The sequence below is a fragment of the Gallinula chloropus genome, assembly GCF_964237585.1.
Source record: "Gallinula chloropus genome assembly, chromosome: 3".
NCBI lineage: Eukaryota > Metazoa > Chordata > Aves > Gruiformes > Rallidae > Gallinula > Gallinula chloropus.
The window spans coordinates 52,679,190-52,696,836 of record NC_140087.1 but is presented as its reverse complement, the minus strand read 5'-3'; the positions used below and the strand labels follow the sequence as shown (position 1 = coordinate 52,696,836).

The 17,647-nt window shown below is 40.6% G+C and overlaps 1 protein-coding gene across 2 annotated transcripts in view; it reads right to left on the bottom strand.

Annotated features, from left to right (window-relative positions):
* Nucleotides 1-17,647, bottom strand: part of ZFAND3 (zinc finger AN1-type containing 3) — a 137,250-nt gene that overhangs the window by 12,662 nt on the left and 106,941 nt on the right. For both annotated transcript variants that reach the window (XM_084262172.1, XM_084262173.1), the window contains one exon: nt 7,972-8,142. In XM_084262172.1, coding sequence (XP_084118298.1) covers nt 7,972-8,142 — 171 coding nt within the window. The remainder of the gene's footprint in view (nt 1-7,971; nt 8,143-17,647) is intronic.

The window sequence follows — 17,647 nt, the reverse complement described above, 5'->3', positions numbered from 1 at the left end:
CAAGCTGGGGGAATATGAAAGAGCCTTTTCAAACTGTATTTCTTAATTCCTAATTACAAGCAGACCATGAACTCCATTTACACTTTAAAGCTGTGGACAGCCTTCCTGAAGCCTAGACACTGAAGTGTTTTTCTGGGTCCCATCCGTAAAACCCACGATAAGCCAATTAGTCAACTGCTTTTAACTCCTTCATTTCTAGTGTTTTCAGAATGCACATTATTCAGAGACACCAACACTAGCTAACAGCTCCTGTTCCCTATCAGTTAAGTTAGTCTCAGGATAACATTTTTGTACAAAAATCCCTTTGAGTTTGTATTCAAACTTCAATAGTTCCCCTCCCCCCTTTCTATTCCCCCAATACTTGCAGCAATGTAAGTGAAGATGCTAGGCATTACTGCAATGGCTGAGGCAAAAGCACTGTTCTGGGAGCAACTATCTTGGGAGAACAGTCAACAGAAGAGAGCTGAATATGGTATACATCTTTGCCAGAATTACAGTATGTAATCATTTACTAATAAGATTTATTTTTCCTTTAATAATTCTTATTGAACTGGTTGACTCATAATCTCCAGCAGCAGTGCACATATTTAATTTAATTCTAATCAATGGAAGTGTGCCTGTTACACCAATACATAATCATGTCCTGAAGCCATTTTGGTTTGTACCAGATAAACCTTATCCATCTAGAAAGTGAATTTACCAGTGCCATTACAAATTCCTCTCCACAGGAAAAAAGGTCCCCTGGAAATGGAACTGTGATTTAATATTTTACCAAGTTTTAAAAGAAACATTAATTTCAATACATGTTGGACTACTTCGTACAAAGATGAAAAAGTTGTCAGAGCTCCCCCCTACTCCCCTTATCTATTCAAGTGTTGCTTCTTTCCTCCTGTCCTTTGAAGATAATTTCTAAATTAACTGAGTAAATCAAATCCATCCAAATTTATTCTGGCACAATCCAAACAAGTGCCTCATCTCCTGTGTTTATGAACAAGCAGCTCTGTTATACAAGTTAAGAATCTGCAGCTGTTTTTTCTTCCACCTGTTTTACTACTGAATCACACTGAGACCTGCTGCCTCAGTATGTATAAAAAAGGTAAAATCTCTTCTATGTGGGTGTATTTTGTTTCTGATGGCTAAAAGGAATGCTCAGTGTTTGATATGAGACTGTTCTTTTCTTCCTCTTACCCCTCTGCGGAGCGGAAGACCAAAACACAAGTAAAGCAACTGACACTTAAATAATCCCAAGAAAAGAATTCCACTGTGCTATTACAGGCTTACACAGAACTCGTGTGTACACACAGACACACACACACGTGAGAGGAGTTTCTGAAAGAATTCAGAAGGTACACTTTCCAGGCTTTATTCCTTTCCCCACCAAGATTAGAGACTTTTTACAACTTGTTCAAATGCTTTTCATGGTGGCTGGATCTCCTTTAGTCTGCATTTACTCTTAACGTCCTTTCCATTGTTAATATTATATATATATTGGACAAGCACCAAATTCTCTTTAGAACGCACCAGGCTTAACTCAGGAGGTGGTTTAGGATGTAGGGTATTTTGTGAGAGAGATAACACCAGTTTGTTTCTAGCATTGGTCTAGTGCAAGATAAATGCATTTATTCCCTCATCACTTTAAGATCAACTTTCCTTTGAGCTACTTTCTTCAAGCGACTTCTCAAATCTGTAATTCTGTTCCCATCAGTAACATCCCTCACAATCCCTGTTCACAAAGGAATGTGGTGCACTGATGCCTGTATAGAAAGAACTCTAAAGATTTCACATGAAATTTTGGATATACTTTTTTGATGAGCTGTCCTAAGGTTTTTTTCCTCTTATTTGAATAATCAACCAGAGTGCCTCTGTTTCTGTCAGTGATTCCTTTCATCTACTTAATAGGCACTTATAATTGACTGTCCCATTGCCCCTATTTTTTCTGTTTGTTTTCAATCAATGTAGTTAAGCATTCATTTACATGTTTTTCCCCCTCTAGGCAAGTAATCTTAAAATTACTCAGATCCTTAGTCTCTTGCTTTAGCTCCCCATTTTATCTCTTTCATAGTTCTGCTGCTCCTTTTTCTTTCATTTTCCTACATGAATGGATTTGTCATCCGAGCCAACCCCACTATGCAACATGTACCACTGTGGCCATTTTTATTTTCCTGTCCCTCCTCTAATCTAAGCAAAGAATGCAAAATCTTAAGTGGTTTTATGCATTTACCTCATGAGAAACAAGACACAAAGTAGTCAGGCACAAATTGAGTTATCAAGTATTCAGACATGTTGATTTTCTGCGTTGCTAAGCTGTAGCAAGCAGCTTGCTATTAAACCTGTTAGAACTAGAAACCATTTTATCAAGACAATCTTACCTTAGCCCATTTGATCACATCTCAACGAGGCATTTCACCAACTTCTACTAAAAATTTAACAGCTACTTAGCCATTTTGCATTCAAGTCACATTTGGCACTACCTCCAGCAAGCCCTGCACATCGTGTACTGCAAAGACTGAAATCTGGGTCCTCTTTCTAGGGGCATGCTTTAGGAGTTGGATCTCCATCACGATGCACAGTTGACAGTACTTTGTGTGGATAAAGTTATACCTGCATGAAGTTCCTAGCTAATTAGGAAGGAAAGTTATTTCCTGGTAAAGGTGCAGTCCGTGGTGTGCTCCAACAGCATGCTGTGCCTCCTTCCACACATTCTGCACATTTAAAGTCCTCCCTGCTGTAGACACCACTTGTGAATGTGTGTTCCTTCAAATCAAGAAAGAAACCTCACTGCTTGCCAGCATCTCACAAATAGAAACTGTCAAACACCACCCTTTGTCCATCACCAGTGCCCAAGGTTAGAAGTTACTGCAGTCTCCAGTAAGAGCAGCAATGAGTACACAACTGTTCAAGCCTGTCTGCATTCTGGGAAATTGTAACTCGTTAGAACCCAACTCGGCCAGTAAAACTCTCAAGAAATATTTTCTGTTGGCACAGGCAAGAAGTGCTGCTGGCAGCTGTCTGACCAGATGGCACCACAACTGAGCAGTTACTCTTGAACACAGCCTGATCAAACCGGAAGGTTTCAACATCTCCCCATCCTATTAAACACCTACTCTGGCCAAAGAGCACAAAAGACTTGAGATTCCTACCCAAGCAGCACAAAAACAGGTGACACCTCTCCAAGGCACTGCTACTGGAAGGTAAAGCTGGGCTTACATGCCAGGGCCCATTATCTCGGCCACTGCACTGACTGCCAAGAGTCCTGAGCTACAGACGTGTCCATTAGGATGTGGTCTGCAAACAGCAAGCCATTCTACACAAAAGCTGCTGAAAAGCTGGCATCACTCTACTAATTTTCCTTCAATTGCTGACTAGGCCTGAATCCGACATAACTGATGTGAAATTCTGTTACTGATCATCTAAAATACCCTTGTCAGACTCATGCAATTCCCACAGCATTACGGACCACCAGAGATTTCCATGTGCTGGCTTTTACACAAGTGATACCAGAACTGCTTTTCTGTAAGACACTAAACTTCTGCCATATAATACAGCTAAGCTTTCTGTGCAAGCAATTCCCATGGTTTAGAAGTTTACAGCTCAATATCTTTTAAAAAATTTACACAGTTTTGTTTAGTAGTGATATACATCTAGTCAAGTAATTAAGACAAGGCCTATAAATGTATAGTGTAATTTGCAAATAATCAACCTGTCTTTTTCTAAAACACATTACCAGAACTCAGTGTTATACAGCTACTTTAACTCAACTATTCTTTGCCCCTGCTTTTAAAGCAAGTCTGTGGTAACCACCTGCTTATCACATCACTCAGCTGACAACTTAATTTCCAGATTGAGCACCACAGACAATTGTTTTTGGGCTGCTGACACGTCCAGCAGAAATGCTGTCATAGAATGCAACTTGAAGGATATGATTCCCCTAATTCCTTGATGATGTAACTGCCAACTAAATCAGATATTAAATAAATATATTATTTCAACACAGCCACGATCCATCACAAGACACTAAACTACTGAACGACCCACCCAAAACTAGGGAACATCGCTGTCTGGGAAACATGCCCGGTGTAGCTGTCATCTCAAAGCATTTCCTAGGAAGCTGGTTTTGTTCAGGTGGTGTTGATTTAAAGGTTACCCAGTCAGTGAGGCACAAAATGAGAACTCATTTTAAAATTTCTCTTTCTCACCGAAGCCTAGCAAAGTGCATCAGCAATTAACAATTCCTATCACTTCTCCCAGTTCGCTGTGTGAAAAGGCTCAGAACTCGTCTTACAAATTGCTCTTTTGAAGATCAAAGGGAAGCCGAATTTGTCTGTGTGTGCTCTGGATGAGTTTGTAATTTACTGGAACTTTCAGAGGAGGCTTGGCAGCACGCTCGTTTGACAGCCCCAGGGTACAGGATTCGGGGGAGCTCTGTGACTCTTCCCTTCTGAGTTCCTTCCTTGCCTTTAATTGGCACCTCATTAGAAATTAATGAAAATGACATCCTCTGTTCTTCCTGCTCTAGGCACAGAATGCTACAAAAAGGCCCATCACAATTCATAACACATTCGATTTATATAGCAATGGCTCTTAAGCATTATTTATGAGATGTGAATTTCTTGTCAGCAGTTAATAACTTGTACAGAGCAGAATGAAAACAAAATTTTGAGAGTAGGGGTGTATGAAAATATAAACAAATCTTTCTACAGCTGAAAAACGCTGTGCTTGAATTTGAAGAACCCTTATTGGAGCTCCCTTCTCATGAGAGAATTGTTTCTCTTCAGGGCAAAGCCCTGCAGCACTGTACAATCTATCTAAAACTCCGTGTAGTATGAAGGGAACGAGCTCAGCAGCATCACCTCTCTCTGGACAGCTCTTAGATGGGACAGTGGAGCCAACGCAGTAGTTTCCCAAAGATCTCTGACTTTGGTGTGAAGCAGCAGTCTACTCTCTTACTTTCAGAAGCCTGTGCCCCGTTGGTGAAGCCCTCTACACTGCATTAATATCCACGGGTATATTAAAACATTGTCCAGGTCATACAGATTTTTCTTTCCACTGCCTCACTAAAAATGTCACTGCGAGAGTCACCAGGGCACAGCACCAAAAAAAACAGAGATGGTTTCTAGTACTTTTAACATAGGACAAGAAGATGGGTAACAGTAAATAATACCATTGTCCTCCTGTGGAGTCTTAAAGAGTTAATTTAGACTTTAACAACAGTGTTTCAGACACAGCTTTTGAATAACGCAGTTAATCCTTTTTTCCTTACATCCAAGCAAATACATGCATTTGTCCTTTTAAAGATCATTTCTGCCTCTTATTGACTCTGATTATCAAAATTTCTTCTGATATTTAAAGTTAGGCCTTTTTTCTTCCATTTTCTCCCACTGCTACAGTTAAGGATTAAGATACCAAGGATTTAATAGCAGTGGTCCAAAGTCCAGATCGAACATACCCCCACCATGACTGCTGAAGACTACACATGCTCATTTTACACCAGCTGATTATACTTCCAACATCTCCAGTTAACCCAGCATCATTACCTGTGCTTCACATTATGACTAAGAGGATAACCTGATCACATACAGATTTTAAAAAAACGTTTAAGTGAATGAGAATTTTAACCTCTTTATTCTGTCCCATTTCCCATCACGCCTTCCCCGGCATTTCTGATCTGGCTCATCATGACCTAAAGCATCTTCATTTTACAGAGAGTAGGGCAAAGTTTGTGAGAATGGTTCCTGAGGCAGCTTCTTCAACCAGTGACAAAAGCTACATGCTGATAAGCACTGGTAAAGCAGCTTAAGCGATGTGAAGCTGAGATGATTGGTGTTGCTCAGTGATAGGGTTTCGCTCGCTTCTTATTAATATTACTATTAAAACAAGCTGTGCAGGGTATGCCTCCTTTCACATCACCAGCGCATTTCATTCCAGGTAACACGTGCTGAATACAGTGTAACAGAATGTGAGAGCTGCAGAGTTACATCAAAGATTTCCAGTCTTTTCAGTGTGTTGTAAACATGAAAATGGGACTCTTGCCTCCCACTTGTCTCATTACATGTGTGGAATGTAAATGTTTGTTATGCATCCTTTAAACTACATAGGATGCAATATGTAATGTACAAATGCAAATTTTTATTTCCTCATTATTGCTGAGAAACTCCAAACTTTTTGTTTCATATTGATTAACACATTCTATGATCTCTAAAAGAAGTATTTCCATAAAGCTGTATATATTCAGTAGAAACAATGTAAAGAGTAATTCCTGAACTAGTTTTATTGACACAATGTTGAACTATGGAACCACTTCAAGAAAACTTAAGATATATGTGCCATCCAGTTTACCAAAAAAGAGAGAAAAAACCCCAAAGAAAACCCAGTCTCCATGTTTTAAACATTCCTAATAAACACAAGGACTTTTTAAAAATTGCTTTCAACTTCATTGCTCTTACATAATTCCAATCTGGCAGAATGCAGGGAACGTTAATGATATAATTACTAAGTCATCTTTTCTCCAATCCTCCCCAAACTCGTAGAACACTCTCGCTCTCAGTATTAGGGAGGATTCTTATATTTCAGTCAGGTACTTGTGAGCAGCCTCAATCATCTGATGAGTGACTGACAGCAGACCAAGAGCCTCTACCACGCTGAGCAGAAGGAGCCACACCAAACCCTGTCATCGATAGTGCTGATTTTTTTTTCAGTTCAATAAAAATCTTACTGGATACTTCAAAGTATCCGGACACATAATTTCCATTAAGAGAATTTCAAGGTTACAGCTTTTGATTTCACATTTGGTGGCTTCAGAGATAATGTATGTTAGTTCTGTGGCAGTGCTCCGATACCCGAAACAAAGCCTGTCTCATGTCCAAAGAGCACAACACAACAGTAATCTCTAAAGGCTGAAGAAAAGAACAAAGGACAACATGGAATCTTTTCAGCTTTCTACTGCTTCTCTTCACGAGGTATTAGGTATTCAATACAGAATTCATTAAGTGGGCCTTTGTAACCAGCTTAGCCAATCCCTTCTCTCCCCACTGCTGCTCAGAAGGGCACGTCTTCTATCCAGAAAACATTTTAATACAATGTTCTACATTTCACAGCTGCCATGTGAACTGCAGCCATTGTCTATGCAAATCCTTTGGAAAATATCCCCCTGCTGGGACACAATAAGGTAACTAAACCAACTTCTCCAAACATTTCAATACAAGCATGGTCAGAGGGCCCAAGTAATACGTGATTATATGAAAAAAATAATTAGCAGGTAAAACTACCGTGTGCACTGTCACTGGGTCTGATGAGCACGTTTAAACCAGTTACGAGCACAACTGTTCCATGAAGGAGAGCACATCTCTGGAATCTAGGCACATTTACTATTATTTCTGAAAGATTATTTGCCTGTAGTATGAAAACCCACGTTAGCTGTCTGCACGAGATTATCATCCTCAATTCAATTGGCTCAACAGTGCCATCAACTTTGGAAGCGCCAGGTTGGAGGATTGTAAGCGAACGGTGAACAGTGAGTCTTGCCCCCCCAACGGCTAACTGTGAGAGTCAAAAGGGTTTTCTGCTTTAACTTTTTAATAATAATGTAATTATAAAATGCAGAACGTCATTGCTGACCTATGTTCCTTTAAGCTCTGTAAAACCCTTGTCATCTTTGCATATTTACTAACGTGCTTTGTGTTTCTTCTGTCAAGTGGGTACGACGCTCTCCCGCCTTACAGGGGCTTCTAAAGCTAAATTCATTAACATCTGAGATCTCCTGAGACAAGGCAGTAGTACATCAAGGCCAAAGTTTTAAAGGGGAAATTAAACAGGAACTAATTATAACTTTTTGCTACCAGTGGAAGCTAAAGTTGCTGTTTAAAGTATCTCTGAAAGATACAAAATGCAAGTGCTCCCTGTATTTCCACCTCTGATACAGACCCCAGCACGGCTGCGTTAGAAAGCCGGACGCTACGGACAAGAGGTACTCACCACAGCGACACGATCCCAGTTCCTGCTGTACTAGCTCCAGTTTTGCTTGGCACTGGAAGCATCGGCGTCTACTCTTCTGTTTGGATCGACTGGTTTCTTCAGGCCTGTCATTACTGTCATCCAGTAGCCGTGGCCGTTTCACAGGAGAAGCCTCACTCTCCGACTGTGAATCTGTTGTATTCACAATAAATATTTTAGGAAAAATATTAGAACTTCCTTGCTGAGGCAATCCCTTTGGGCAGATTGAAGGTATATTGCTTTCAGCTGGGGTCACCACCAAGCAGTGAATACTTCCCATTCTATTGCACAGACACGTTTTCTTGACAATCAAAATGAGCGTCAAGTATAGGACAAATTATCTTTGTTCCCTGTAAGAACCCCTCCTGCTGGCAATAGTGAGCCACGGCTGGGTCACAGACAGATCCACGTAGAGTACACACCATCCTAAATAACTACAGGCTACATCTGTCATCTCATTTAGTTTCTCCTGTGCACCTCCTCCCTTCTCCCTGCACAAACTGAGGTAGGCTGCTGATAAACAACACCTGAAAGCAGGTTCGACCTATTTCCTCCCCGGGCAGGAGGGACATTTTTAAGGCACAGTGTGTAACCTGTATCTCTCAGGACTGAGGGTGGTACATGGGAGCACCATACAGTGCTTCCCTCTCATTCCACATGGATAACAATTTACATGTAAATTAACGTACGTGAACAACACAGCCCCCAAAAAGATAAAGCCCAACCTGTACATGCATGCTACAAATTCAAAGCACTTGGTCATTTTTAAAGAATTAGTCAGAATACTGTTGCATTAATAACTTTATCACTTTCAGCTTGTAAGCAAATAGTGTGCAGAAAATCTGAAGGTGTTGAAGTTCAGAAAAGTGTTACTTCAGGTAGTACATCTGACACAAGATGGTGATCAAGGGGAAAAAAAATAGTTCAGTTAAATCCACTTTGAAAGGACATTAATCCAACAAACAAGAAGATCCTTTTGGCAGGACAGTAGTCTATCGAACATGTTTTTATCATTATTTTAATTTCCCACTGCATGGTATTCTGTGGTTATGGAAAACATATCTACTTTGTCTTAACTATCCTGGATTAGCCAGGAAAAAGATTGTCCATATCCTTGTTATTTCAGGGATCTTATCTGATCTACTGCTCATCAACATCATGCCTTTCCTTGACTAAGTACCCAATGAAGTCAGAAGACCCGGAATACCAGCTAGCCTCTCCCTCCAGCATACACTCTGTTACCTTTCCCTGCTTCCTCACGTGCAGTATGTGCTAACCCACATTTCTTAACCTGTGTTCCAGACCCTGTGTCACAGTGTTTTTCCAGCTGCTGGACTCCAATATTACAGCCATCATGAATATACATCTTAGTTCACTTGGGTCTGTTTTATTTGTGTCACACTGTTCTTAAGATACGCTGAAAATGTTCCTGGCTTTTCAATAAGTACAAAGTCCCCACATCTCACATTTAATAAAAAAGTGAGCTGCTTTCTGCACAGTATACAGGTGATAAGCTTTTATTAAGCAACAATAATTTTCTCGGACGTGTGCCTCCACACAGCCTTCTTTTTGATCAATGTCATAGATTACCACTTAGACCTTACAAAATACATCTATTATTATGCCTAAACCAACATTCAGTACGTAATGTACTCCAGCTCTGCATGCCTGGCTGTGCAGGAGCCTTGACAAGGGAGAGAAAAGTAGCACATAATGAATTAATAGAGTTATGGAGTGACTTCTCCTGTCTTAAATTAACTGATGATCCAAGAGAAAGATCCTTGGAACAGACCCCAGAGATCCCGACTCATACTCCAACAATGGTCCTATCGCACAGATGCATGGTTTCAGAGCACCTACAGGAGCAGCATAGGCTCAAAGATACTGGGGTGCACCTTCAACAGGCAGCTTGTGTGCTGTAACATGGCTGATTCGGGGTTCAGCAGAAATCTGTTCCAGCCCACTTTGGTGCCAAAGATGGGGAAATACACCGTTTGTACTTTGCTCGTCCCTCTCTGAGAAACAGATAAACTGCTATTTTGAAACAGCTCCCCTCCCACACATCTTTGCTGCTGGAAATGTAAGCTATTCTGGCACTTCTCAGAAGTGAATTTGGGATTCTGAATTAAGTTGATGGAAATCGCAGTGGTCTGCTTACAATGAAGTCCAAATAAGGGATTCACGTGCATGAGTCAACCAGTGCCTAATCAGTTAATGAAGCCATGTGCCTTAATGAGAAAAATAGATACTCCAAGTCAGGCTAGTAGACCTATAATTAAAATATTTAATTATACATTTCCTGTTAATTGGTAATGACTAATTGAATATTAACATAAGCTGGTTAATATGACAGAAATGAAAATTTAGGTATCTCATTTTTTGAAACGCGGATCTTTTGCCCTAATTAACCAGCCTTAACTAACAGGGAGGTAAACGTGGCTGGACTCCCAGGGGCAGCCCCCAGCTGTCTGATCACCAACTGCACAGCGCCTCCAACACGCGAGCACAGCCCAGTTCTCACTGCAAACCAGAGCAACAGTGCTGGTGCTTACACCTCCTCACGGGCAAGTACAAAGGGTGAAGGGACAGCACAGATGAGACATCAGAACTTTCAGATCCAGTCCTGCACACGTAGCTTCCCCATCACGTTGCCTTCCACAGTACTGACACAAGCAATACGTGATGCAAAACACAGCCTCCTCCAGCAGCTGGAACCTTGCAAGGTTCAACTTCAGAGACCTGGCAGCTGAAGGAAATTGTCGTGCACAGCTTTACTACCTGGGTTGCACAGAAACTCCCCACACCCTGGGAATAGGGTGAAGTGCTGCAACTAGCCTAAAGAGGAAATTCTCAGTGTGAACTACTGAACAATCAAAAGGGACTACAAAGAGGGTTTTTTCAGCCAGTGACACAGTGGCTTTCCTTAGAAGGCTGGTTTGTGCAACAAGAATTACTTCTTGCTTTACTTTTAAGAAACAGTTTCTACATTCAGCTTGCCTTTTTGCATTGTACCTAAACCAATGGATACTCAGTCTGAGGAAAAAACAGCAAAGCAACAGAAAGCACTTTAATTTTGCCTGCAGATGTCAAAAATCTGTTTATTTTTACAGCAAAGTTTTAGGAGATGAGACATCCCCAAAACGTCACAAAGAATCTGCTCAGCAGAGTGACTGCCACTGACACTCCTGTCACATCTGTAATTCAAAGTTTAGAAGTAAGGATTCTTCTAACCTATACCTGATGATGGAGATTCTTCTAATTGTGGCATCTCTATCAAACTCCCATTTGAAATGAGAGATGTAATTCAGCAGAGCGAGACCGAAACTGGAGGCGTATCCGGAAACAGGCAGCAGAGTAGCGTTCTTAAAAGTTCTCTTACATCTTGGACAGAAACTCCCATTTGTTCCCTACTGTCATTGTTTTTGTCTTCATTACTCATGTTCTCCCCTCAAAAATTTCCAAATAAATGGTGGTACGTCTGTCAGAGCTGAATCCCACTCTCTCACTCTCCTGCCATGGCGGAACTGGCAGGCAGCACGTACATGGCTTGCTCTAACAATCATGACAGCTCTTTCAAGGCATTTTGGGGAGAGGGTGGGAAGCTCTAAGCCCAGCAGAGATGTGGGATGAGAAAATATAACAGCGAAGGAGGAATGAAGGAAGAGATGGGAGTAGTAAGCAAAAGAGGAGCCCTCCCCCACTGCTGCTTGCTTCAAGAATGAGACGAATCTGTTTAATCTCTGGTTTGATGACAGCTTTTGAGGCACTCAGTCAGGGTTCTTTTTCCTTTTCATAAAGAACCCATCACACTGGCAGACTGACATTTATGATCTCAGCTGCCTGTGCAAACACCAGTAAGAGCAATAATTAATGAACCCTCAAACATCACTGCCATCTCATCTGAAACTATTTTAAAAGGAACTTGAGCTGTTAAAACCTCTGTCCATGAAGAAACTTGCATGGTCACAGGCAATAACTACACAACAGGGATTAACTAAAGTTTGAGCTATATCTTCTTGCCAGTTTTCTAGGGGGTTGGGGTTTTTCCTTCATCATTCCATTTTTAGATGAGGGATTACTTAATTCCCTGGCATGTTGACTATGCATTAGAAATTTCATCTAGAGGAAACTGACTCTTTACAAACCTTTCCTACCACATTTACCAGAATCATCATTTAAAATCATCTCCTCTACTTCAAATTAACACAAAATTAGCACAGTTGTTCCAAACCCCACTGGTTTATTCACTATTAATGAAGAGACAGAGATTCAAGATTAACATTTTAGGAGCAGAGTTTAACAACTGTGACCACCTCAGTTCCTCCCTGTCGCTGTGTAACGCTGTGGCAGCAGTTAATTTGAAACTCTGATATTTACATTGAGATGAACATCTTGTACTCTGACGCAATCAAGACAGCATCTCAAAGCTGCATCAGAACCTTGAGCACGTACCTCTTTGGAAGCGCTCCTGCTCACAGATTCATTTCTTTTGTGAATTCACCTCAATTTTTCCCAAAACACTACAGACAGATGTCTCAAATTTTTACACAAACCTTTTAACTAACATTTAACTATACAGTCTGTTTTCTAGTAACATCACAGTGCCCTTAGCATTACCATTTCCCTGATCTATTACCCACACCCCATGTATTTAAAAGCAGTTACACTACAGCTCACTGTCCCCCAACACTGCGGACTGGAGAGTCTCTATAGGAACAGCCCCTGGGGAACTCAAGTCCTGTGAGCTCCTCCTTTGCCTCAGGAGGCTCCCTGTAAAAGCACTCTGGAAAGTAGAAGCAACCCCCAGGAATTGCATTACAGAAGTTATTATTTCTACATCACTTACCAAACTTGTACCTAGTCACCAGTTCCTGTTTCCTGTCCTAATGAATAAAAACAAGCAGCCAAACAGAAACACCAACAAATTTTAGCCTAGCTGTTTGAGATACATAGTGGAAGGACTTGCTGTAAGACATTTTAGCCGTGAAGCACCACTGATGTGCTTCAAATTCAGCCAGCAAAACCCTGTTGCTTTGCAATACAGATTTAAGAAAAAGGCTTCCAATTACATTGACTCAAAATGTTTGGGGTTTTTAATGAACACTAAAAACCAGTGTGTGTGTTGGGGTAAGATATTAACACGTATATTTCTGCGAGTGTAAGCATTATTTTTGAGCTGAACAACAACATGGCTTCATTTCCCAAAACTGAGAGCTGGCACATGTTGCACATGTTGCAAGGAAGGTGAGAATCAAACTCATGCAGTACCATGCACCCTGATAGCACTGTGAAATCCAGCATTTGTAAAACACAGAGATGAACACCCCAGAGCATCACAAGACTTGGGTACACGGCTCATGTCTTACACTGGACAAGCAAGCATGCTGTGTAACAGCACAGGGCTGTGGCTGTTACACCACCACGACTAAGGCAGCCCGGGCAGCCCCGCTGACTTGAGTCTCAGGACCTGAAACTAAGCTGCTCGTTTTCACAAAAGCTGTATGTGGCATTAGTGCCTTCGAGACCTTGATACCTTTGTGAAATGTGATTAAAATAATCCAAGAGATTTGGAAGTGGTTGCTGGACAAACTGTGGGAGACTTTTTCTCAGGAAACCAGGCAACTATCTCCCCTGCCAGTGGTTTGCGTGCACCAACCTCACCTGTCTTTCTCATCACCAAACTTCAGAATTTCCCACTCTAGTTAAAATTTTATATACACGTGTGAATGAGAGGTAACACACATATTCCTGCTGCCATGCCACTTCAGGGAAACAGGAATCCTGGGAATATAACCATGTAATTTTACTAACATTCCACTTACACAGAAGAAAACACTTTTTTTACTGTATATCGACTCCTTCCTACGTCTCACATTTTTTCCCCTCTGAACTTGTATTGTTGGTACTATCATCTGTCAAAAAAAGGAAGCATACTGTGTACTGCAGTGTAACTTAATGAGCCTATTAACCACCATCTCTAATGAAATGGAAGAGACTGATCTAGTGCCAGTAACCCAGATGAATGAAAAGCATGTTGAAAACTGTGACAAGTAGTGAGCTACTGCATGCATTTTAGCGACGTTATAGCTAGAACAAGTGTGCGAATGCTTATTATCCTTTCTTGTCAAGACATTTCATAATTGCTAAATTAAGTTAGAAGCTAATTAGTTTTCATCTCATATTTAGACTCTTGTACTACATCTGTTTTATGGTTAATTCTTGCATTACTCCCCCTACACTCTCCAATGCTGGCATGTCTTTAGTTAATAGAAACATTCGCTTATTTCTCAAACGTTTTTACTTACATACCCAATTAATTCAAACAAGTGCATATTTAGATGTATTCAGGCACCTGCACTGTGCAGTTCCTTTGATGGATTACATCAAGGCACTTCAATTAGTCAAAGCATTTCCTAAGGCAATGGCCACTCCTATTGCTGCTGTCTGAAAGGACCACATTCATTGAGAAGCCCAGGTGAATGGGTTCCTTCCCCCAACTTACACCCATGGGCCAAGTCTGTAAAACTCCAGATCCCACCACAATGGATCAGCTTGTGGAGGGAGCACAGGTTGGAGAGTCCTGCCAAGCACTTGGCCCAGTGCTCGCTGCCCATCACTTCCTACAAGGGGGAACACCCAAAGACCATGTTTAAGACAGTGAAATCATACACAGCTACTGACTGCTGTTATGTGCAAGCACAAAACTGAATTCCTATTGTCTTGATGACTGGGGGCAATTTATGCAGCGTAGAAGATTGATACTACTCTAAGGATGTTAAGGGAAGCCATTTGGAGTGGTTGGGTTGGTTTTTTAAGTAACTGACAAACAACATCTCAAGCCCCTTCATACATTCAGACTGTTATAAAGAATCTTGAAAAAGATGAAAAAGGACAGAAGGGAAAAAGGCTGCAATGCTGAACTCGCTATTTCTCAACAACACCACAAAATTAATAATTTACAGTTGTCAATTTGAACTTTTCTCATTATTAAATTAGGCACTTCAGCAGCATAACGTCAGGCTTGGGAGAGGGACAAAGGCAACACTTTAAGTTGGAGAACAAATGCTATCGTAACTGGCCTGAATTGTTAAATGAATAAATAATGCACAGATACAGGTAGCCAAATGGACCAACAGGAACACAAGGTGGAAGAAAAGACCTGTAATACAGGAATATATCTGATGAGAAAGTTATGAAGGCAAATCATGAACATCCTGGCCATCCCACGGCACCTGAAGGCTGCTTACTAGCATTCAAACACATATATTGACATTATGAATATGTATGTACAAACACATAGAAAATTAGCTTACACTGGTTTGATAAAATGGGAAGTTCAAAAGCGTTCAGCAATATCATAGTTTTGGTTTTGCTGACTAATGAGAGCCCTCTTATGCTTCATGAAATTCTCTAATATTGGATTAATAAGAACAGATAATGCTATAAATATTGCATATTCGCTAGCTGGCTCAAGAATGCATAAATAAGCAGTGCTGCTCTGCTTCAAAATCCTAGTAGTATACTCCTCCTGATGTCCTCATCAATCAGATGGTGTACAGTATTCAGGAAGGTAATTCTTCAAACTAATAGCCTAAAACCCGTTCTATATAGAAACTACTTGCTCTGTTATTTTTCATTCATACACCAAGTTTTTCATAGTATACTCTCCTCCTCCACTGGTGTAATGAGAGTTTTCCAAGGCTAAGACACAGATTCAGAAGAGGAACTGTAAAGAACTCCTGCCTGCTAGCAGTGAAAAAATAGCTATTTTCAATATTTATCTTTGAAAAAACTTATTTGTCATTAACTACAGAACTTCAATGATGTTATTAGCAACAGAAATCTTGCAATGAGACACTACAATTCCAAGGACTTAAACTGATTAATATTAAGGGAAAAAACTAAGAGCTCTTGGATTTTGATAAAAAATTTACTAAATGCATTAAGGGTAGGTTCTGAAATGTACAGCTAATCTATCTCCTAAACCCACTAGGTTATGATTCAGTGGTTTTAAATAAAACTTAAAAATCAGTTTATATTTTCACTGTGTTGCTTTTTCTAGCAATTTTTTTGAGGGGGGACGAGGAAAAGAAGCCCTAGCATAGATGATTTCTGTATACTCATTTGGCATCTACAATACATCAAAATTCTGGCTGGTTTCCTGGGAACTTCTTACTGCTTTGAAAGGAGACATTTGGGAACCATATACACTAACTTGAAAAAAAGACCAGATCTACACAATGAGAGAGGTAGAACAGATCAATGAAACTCAGAAGATTCAACAGTACATGCACTGTCCTGTATCTTAAATCCAGGTCTTTCCCAACCCTCTTCCACCCAAAGATGTTGGTCTCATTTGTTATTCCCTGAAGCTTATATTAAGGAAAAGCAGGTTCCAGTTCCTGAAGGGGCTACAGGAAAGCTGGAGAGGGACTGTTTACAAGGGCATACAGTGATACAGCAAGGGGTAACGGCCTTAAGCTGAAGAGGGCGGATTTAGATGAGAAGCAAGGAAGAAGCTCTGCCCTCTGTGAGGGTGGTGAGACACTGGGCACAGGGTGCCCAGAGAAGTTGTGGCTGCCCCCTCCCTGGCATTGTGCGAGGCCAGGATGGATGGGGCTTTGGGCAGCCTGGGCTAGTGCCCCTCCCCACAGCAAGGTGGTTGGTGCCTTCCATTTTCATCTACTTATCCTGTTCTCTAACAGCTATTCTGTTTCTTAAGGCCAGAAATCCTTTCATGAATGGCTTCAACAGATTGATTAGAAAAAGGAATTATTTCTAAGTAGGAATTACTTGCACACTTTATAAACATCTTCACCACACTGCCTGCAGGAATTTCTAATTCATCTACACAGCATGTGAAATAGGGCTTCCACAGTCACATTATACTTTCTGTCCTTTTGGCCACTTCAACTATCTGGCTTCCTTGCTTTGTTCAACGATGCAAAGGAAAGGAACACCTGGGAACCAGTTAAGTATGAAAGTTAATTTCAAAGAACTACTGACTATGAAAAGGATGAGTTTTCATTCATCTCAGTTTAGTGCACCTTAACACAGGCAGATGCAAGTACTCCTATCCTAATATCGTGAGATGACAGAAAAATAATCTATTTATTTTATCCTGGCTGTGGTGAATAGGCAGGGATAGGAGTCACTGTTTCCACAGGCCATCATGCCGCTACACACCTTTTCATTTCTGAATATTGCATTTTTTCCACTACTCAGAAAAAAATTGTCTTCAGAAGTAAACAGCATGAGTGATTAATGTAGGAACTATGAAGATGCTTGCAAAACTTCTCTTTAGATTAAAGCAAGCACAGGCTAAATTTCAAGGCTTCTTTTTTTTTTCTTTTTCCCCACTATGGTTTAGTAAAGAGATGATTTAGATGTCTAGCACAGGAATGTGCTAGACACTCTGTGATAGATAAAAGATCAAGAGAGACTTTTTTGTGAATATTACCAATTACTGTGTGCTAACAAGCTCTTAAAAACCTTCCCAGAAACAGCTGAAGTTTTTATAACTCAGAGGCAAAGATCATCACAGCTATAGCTGACTTTTAACAAACTTTTTCATGTATTGACCCCAAGCCAATCTTCTTGGATTCTCCAACCACACTGATTATAACACATTTAGTCTAAACTGCATGGGATGCATTTA